The sequence below is a fragment of the Berghia stephanieae genome, chromosome 2 (assembly GCF_034508935.2).
Source record: "Berghia stephanieae isolate SIO BIC M18660-M18661 chromosome 2, UCSD_Bste_1.3, whole genome shotgun sequence".
Taxonomy (NCBI): Eukaryota; Metazoa; Mollusca; class Gastropoda; order Nudibranchia; family Aeolidiidae; genus Berghia; species Berghia stephanieae.
In genome coordinates, this window is record NC_088361.1 from 80799168 (window position 1) to 80806541 (window position 7374).

Sequence of the window (7374 nt, forward strand, 5' to 3'; positions counted from 1 at the left end):
ATAAACAAACAGCTATGTTTGTCCGCGCCCATGTTAAGGTGTGTCACAAATTCTATGATTGGATTGGTAAAAAATCTACAGGTTATTTACCATGGTAGGTATTGTTTAAGTATACTTAATTAACCGCCTAATCAATCGTATCCCTGATTGAGAATCTTGTGATAACTAACCACACGAAAGGCGGTATAAAAACAATAACAAAGAGCAGATTAATGTTTACTTCATGAAATCTATAGATAGTTCGAAGATGACGTCACTCATGTCTTTGTTATTGTTTTTTGCCATCCGCGTTTATGAGTAATGCTCACTGAACTGTATTAACCTGACTATAAAAGTTCATGGTTACACACAGTTTTGTGTGTTGGTCCATTATACTTCCGGATGGCAATGTTATGAGCTTCTTAGCCAAGCGCATACTATCTATTCTTTGTAAAAACAAAAAACAAACCCAGCTTGAGTGTGTGTCAGAAATTATGTATTGGTCAAAGATCTACTGGTTACTTACAAATACCCACACATATACACACGGGACTGGAAACTCTCTACTTGATGTTTTTATGAATTGTGTGCTTTTATAAGCTTTATTCTCTCGTGGAAACTGTTGAACCATAAAAATAGTGTTTACATTAGTGTTGTCCTCATAACAGTATTCACTGTGTTGGACACAACTAAGGGACATCATCTGTGACAGACGCATTCCTCTGATAGTGCTCAACCAGTTGTACATTCAAACCTCCCATCACAAAGATATGAAATGATCAATTTTATTTAAATAAAGCATTCATTTTTCACAATAATCAACTATTTACAGTTAAAAACATACCCGAGGTGCCTCGTAATAGGCAAAATATATCTCAGTGAATAATGTTCATGAATGGATAAAAAAAACGCACTAAAATTTTGTGAGATTATGAAATAAAATTTAGTTTCTTGAAAGAATGGGCATGATCTATATTACATTTGCATGTGCTCTAGGTCATTGGTCACATTGCAACATGTACTCAAAATGACCTACATAGTGAAAAGTGTTCACAGATTTTGAACTATCTAACATTACGATTGGTCATTGTGTTCAACTTGACACATGGGTATGTTTACAACTTTCATAAACAAAGCAGCGTGTTTACATTTGTAGAAATGTCCAATCGTTGGACAGCAACAAATCACGTGATTGATGACTCGGTTGGACGAAAACATGACTATAGATCGCTCCCATTGCACTTCGCTCTATTCACATCTCAACTATCATTTGCATCAAAAGAAAAAAAATCCACATTGAAAAGACGTCAATTCATATTGCTATAGTTGAAAGAACATATCTGATAACATCGATGAGTTATTTAGTATTTAGTAAAAGACAAAATTTTGAGAGATGAGTTTCTATTAGATATTAATCCAATAGAAGTAAAAATCAACATTAGCATTTTTAGCAGTAAATGTGTTATCTTATCTCAGAATTATGTAAAATGAAAATATAGTAGTAGTAGTAGTAGTAGTAGTAGTAGTAGTAGTAGTCGTAGTAGTAGTAGTAGTAGTAGTAGTAGTAGTAGTAGTAGTAGTAGTAGTAGTAGTAGTAGTAGTAGTAGTGTAGAATTACTAACAATAATTAATTTAAAACAAAGATAAACATTCGATAGAATACTGCAGAAATATACATATAATCTGAGTGTGTTTGTGCGCTGTGCACAATAATGGGTATAACATCTTTCATTATTTTCAAATCAGCAATATTTGAAACATTTCTTGTAGAATAAGGTAAGTATTTTACAAAACATTCTACACATTTTGCTAATTAGAACAACTCACTAATTAGTAGTAGTAGTAATTAGAAAAATAATGATTCAAGTCCTTGGTCAATTTTTTACGGGTGTTTCTGTAAGACCGATTTTTGAATTCATAAAGTAAACGAATTAAAAATGACAAAAAAATATACACAGGAATTATATAAATTGTATATTTTCATGTTGCCACAATGCTCAATTCTTACCTTTTATTTTACCATGCCATAAAAACTACTCTGTGTTCATTTAATACAGTACAAGTCAACTAAGAACTAGGCCTATCCTCAATATATTCGAAGCTGCCTTTACCAGGGACACGTTCACACCTGGGTCGAGAGAGGTAATGTTTGTGAACTGCTTTACCCATGTCCATATCGCTTGAGCCAGAGAGTTTTGTTGTCACTCTCATCCATGTGTTCATATTGTATTCACAATTGCTTGAATTTGTTACAATCTCTGCCACGAGCGTTTTAATTAGTAACACAAACCTATATTAAATTTTCATTTAACTAATTAGTTTATCTATTAATTCATAATATATTTATTGATCTAGTTATTTAGTCATTTATAAGTTTGTTCGTATAATATATATATATATATATATATATATATATATATATATATATGTGTGTGTGTGTGTGTGTGTGTGTGTGTTTTCAGCTCTCTGTTCATTCATTAAAACATTTATTACATACATATATATTCATTCATTCATTCATTCATTCATTCATTCATTCATTCATTCATTCATTCATTCATTCATTCATTCATTCATTCATGTGTGAAATCACTTTCAAATCCATCTTTTATCGGTAAGGGTTATTAGCGGTGTGCATTAAAAAATAGATTTCAGTTTATAATATAAAAAAGAAGCGTTATTGCAAATTATAGGGAATGAGATTAGCGGAAGAGTAGCGTCCCTTGATTGGACGTCACCCATAGTCTGTGACGTCACCGGCGGAAAAGTTATTAGAGAGAGAACGTCATGTTGGTTGTGCGCATGCGTCCCTCGTCGCAAGGGGGGACGAGGGACGCATGCGCACAACCAACATGACGTTCTCTCTCTAATAACTTTTCCGCCGATGACGTCACAGACTATGGGTGACGTCCAATCAAGGGACGCTACTCTTCCGCTAATCTCATTCCCTATAGTCAACCATCAATGGCTTTACTTTACATTATCTAATGCAATCCTCATGGCAAACTCAAAATAGGAATGATTCAGTAAAATAAAAGTATTGGTGTTAGGTGGTTCGTTGTAGGTCTTACAGTCAAACTCAAATAATACCAAACAATGGGTTCGCACTGATCTATAACGTAAAGGATCTTTAACATGAAAATGTGTGTCCCCAGTTCCATCTTATTTTCCCGATGAGCCGGGTTTCCCAATTTCCCAGGTAGATTGGAATCAACATTTTCTTCAAGAGTTCGAACTACTAAGTCCCGTCCATCAAACTCCCATTCATAGGGATGAAGGGTGTTATAGAAACATACGAACGGTTATGCTGTCCCTAATATTTCGTCTCAAATTTACTTATGACCTTGGTCCCACCAGGATAAGAGTTTTCCTCTCATAAATCTTCAGTTGGGGGAATGAGGCTAAAATCGTGCAAATTCGGGTTGAAAGCATGCCAATTTGCATACAGGTTACCAAGACCCATTCAAAACCCATCAGCTATAGAAACACTCTGGCAATCAATCATAACGGTTGGTTTAAAAGGCCTTAAATTTTCACTATTACAGCTATATTAAACAAGGGAGATAACTGCGTAAATACATATATTTTCTTCATATTCATTTTATGAGGGGAAATTGGGCTAAAACCGTGCTTCTTGAATAATATGCACATTCATGGCACATTTCTACGAGCAGGCAATTAAAAATAATTCTTTTATGCGCCATTTGTACTTGCACTCTTAAAATATGTCGCTTCGTACAGCCAGGTACTAAGTCAGACCTGAATCGAATCATTTGCATCTTTCCCTAGAAAATAATCACAAGGGGCAGAACTTTGCTATCAATGCAATCCATCAGGTCACTGATTAAACAACGAAACTTAAATGTCTTTGAAGACAAGACATCGTACTGATCGGCCTTCAGTTTAACGCCATGAAGTACACCATTACTGTTGATGTAAGGAAGTCAAATAAGAAAATGGTCGCACAGGCTAATATAATTTCGTATAATTTAGGTTGTGTGTCGTTGAGCTGATCGCCTGTATTGATTAAATTGAACAAACACAATTAATTTACAATAAATATGGATAGTGGATTTAGCGCATAAAAGCAATGAGGTGAAGATGTTCTTATAAAATCGAAACAAACAACACTCCCCCCCCCCCTCCTAAAAAATAAAACAACAACAAAAAAACAACAACAAAAAAAAACATCAAAAAAAAAAAAAAACAAAAAAAAAAAAAACAAGCCGTAACTGCGTGTTCTTATTTGCAGGTCAGATATCCCAACCTAAATTGTTATGTGCTCGTTATTGTAATGGAAATAGAGCTACTTGTATTTCAAATCAACGAAAATAGTATCTAATGTTAAATCTAGTCCTGATTTGCTTTTGGTGATTAAACCTGCAGATATGTGAACTTTGGTGAAAAAATATATAAACAAATGACTATGCTATCGGTATCAAGTAAAAAGTGAAAGATCAAAATCAATGTCGATTAATTTAGTTTCATTTTTTTTTCTCTTCCGACTAACTGTCAGCATGGAAATCTTTTATATTTCTTTCCTTTTGGTAGCATTGAGGTTCTGAAGAACTTGTACCAAATGTTTCAAAATTGAGCTTTTTTGAACTAAATTCTCTTTCCTTTGTCACTCTCACAGAGTCACTCACGGCCATGCTGGGACAGTGATTGAAAAAATTATATGGTTTTAGTACGACTCTGCATTCATTAGCGACGGTGCTCATGCTTGGGACGTCTTCAGCATGTGGAACGACGTAGAGACCGGAAGTGACCCAAATCACAAGGTCAGTGTCTACGATCGTATCGTTATCCTCCAGAAAACGTGAAAAATCCAAAACTGGGTCGAATGGTTCTCCTTGAGCGTAGATTGAGGAGCTAGATCCCTCGATATCTTTGTATTTGGTCACCGCCATCTAGAATGAAAATGATCGTAAATTTTAATACTTATGTTTTCCAAATGTCTATTTCCATTTAAAACAGAGGCGATATAAATTAGAGTTCATTAAAACCAACCATTATCCTCGTCATCGTCATCATCATCATCATCATCATCCTCATCATCATCATCATCATAATCATCGTCATCGTCATCATCATCATCATCATCATCATCATCATCATCATCATCATCATCATCATCATCATCGTCGTCGTCGTCGTCATCATCATCATCATCATCATCATCATCATCATCATCATCATCATCATCATATAATTTTTTACTTTCACATTATGTCAGCATCAATTCAATGCCACCATTATTCATATAATTTCATTTTAATACAACTATTTATTTTAAATACCCACCTGATATTTAGTCCAAGGTGCTGCATTTGTGATGGATGAGTTTTGAAGTAAAAACTTGGACCTGTTTTCGTTTATTATTCTATATGCCCTATGTGCCTCATATTTGTTTTTTGCACGATGATTGAATACAATATGATGCCGAGGTTGATCAAAATTGTACGGTACATTCCCTTGCTTTTCAGTCTCTTTCAAAGAATGTGTCATCTTCAATTGAGTCTCGTTTACAGTGCCTTTGTACCAGAAACTCTGTTTCGTCTCGGTTGAGAAATCGACAGTCTCGTATCTGTTCTCGGTACTTTCAACGTCCATGTCAATCTTCCAATGAAATAGATGTTGATGAAGATTCCCTCGTATGTGTTCATGTACTTGGTTCCCGTATGGGGTGTATGGCCTCCAAACCCATATATCATACGATGCCTGGATGTAACCAGTCACTGACATCTTTAATTCTATAGAACCGTCCAAGTGGAAAACATAATCTAATATATAATCGCAGCTCCATATACTTATTATTGACCTAACGACTAAACTTGTTGAAACCAATCCTCCGTAAGAATTGATGTGACCATTTTCGTCATGAGAATAATGTCTTCGTAAAGGAATGGCTAAGTTTTGTTCAAAGATACAAATGGAATTTTTGTTCTTAACAGGCCTACCGCTGTTAACAAAATGATACGAGTCGTGAAATGTAGCAGTGGCCGGGCAATCGATCCCCGCCATAAGCTCATAAGAAGAAGCTCCAAGCAGCCAAGAAACACCATATAACGCGAGCCAGTTAGTTTCGGGACTGTCACCAGTATAAAATGCATTGATTTCCTGCAAAGATAATTCATAAGCAACCCGTTCCCCTTGAAAATACACATCTATGATACCCAATCCCTTCGCCGTATGCATATGGAAATTAAAACTCCAACCGAAATATTTGACAAACTGATCGTCAACAGAATATCTATTGCCATCTGGATCTAGGAGCCGAGGACCTCTCATACGAGTGTCAAAAGAATGATGACCTCTCCTGGTAAACGTAGAAAATTCAGCATCAGTATCATCCATCGCGCTCTCAATTTTCCTGAGATCTCCTGCATTGTATTTTTCCACCAATTCCTCGATTTCAAAATAGAGTTGCCCATTGTATAAAATCCTAGTAACTGTCCACTTCTTTGAATCCGGGTTTTGGTGATCTATCTGGATTGCAAAACCCAAGGGATGAAGATGAAATCCATCAGTAGCTCGATATGCCCAAAACCACGATTTCCTCTCATTACTTCTTGTACCCCTTGGTGCATAATCTTTAAATAGAATACAATCCTTTTGATGGAAACAATTTTGATATTTTAATTTATAACTTTTGAAAAACAAGTCTTCAAGGCTCGACGTAACTGTCTTTAGAAATCGTTTTAACTCTTTTCTTTCAATCATATCCACAGGTCGACTGGAAAATGGAATAGGAACTCTACGATATAAAGGATTAATGATTAGTCTATAATAACTTGGTACGGGTAATGGTCCCACTAAATACTCTTCAATTTTGGGCGGATGTGCGTCTCCTCTATATATGACAACATTAGCAGTCCGTTTAGGTTTGCGATCTTCTCCATTCATAAATTTTAGAACTGCCGCTTTGAATGGAACGTGTAGAGTAATCATGAAGATGTAGCTGGAATTAACGGTTGCTTCCTCGAATGGTTTTAGGCCAATTTTCTTTTTAGACAGAAGATAATCTCGTACCTTCTTCATTTCACCAGGAGTTAGATCATTGAAAATTCCAGGGTTTTCCAAATTTCGGCCGGAATGTGTTAATCCTTTTGGACAGTAAGGTGGTACAAGTTTCATTCTGATGATGGCGATGAGCGCTCCAGCAAGGATGAAGAGAAGGATAACTGTAAAAACAATGAGAACCCTGACAAAGATCCAAGTTTTCTTGGTGATGAGAACGTTAAAACGACTCGTAGTCGTTCTTTTAGAAACCACAGCAGTCTTCTCGTCCATTTTCTGAAAATAGGAAGTGAAAGGTTTTGAACTGTATTTGATGTTTAGTTGTGATAGAAATAAAAAACCCCAATATATTCTTAATTTTTAAAATCTCATTAG

At 35.5% G+C, this 7374-nt stretch overlaps 1 protein-coding gene across 2 annotated transcripts in view; it reads right to left on the minus strand.

Annotated features, from left to right (window-relative positions):
• Positions 1-3365: 3365 nt before the first annotated feature.
• Positions 3366-7374, minus strand: part of LOC144965629 (diamine oxidase [copper-containing]-like) — an 18548-nt gene continuing 14539 nt past the window's right edge. The window contains exons 3-4 of one of the 2 annotated variants that reach the window (XM_078901171.1): positions 5284-7275; positions 3366-4889 (exon numbers count right to left, since the gene is read on the minus strand). In XM_078901171.1, coding sequence (XP_078757297.1) covers positions 4485-4889; positions 5284-7272 — 2394 coding nt within the window. In that variant the 5' untranslated portion in view covers positions 7273-7275 and the 3' untranslated portion in view covers positions 3366-4484. The remainder of the gene's footprint in view (positions 4890-5283; positions 7276-7374) is intronic. The other variant, XM_078901172.1, reaches the window with a different exon arrangement.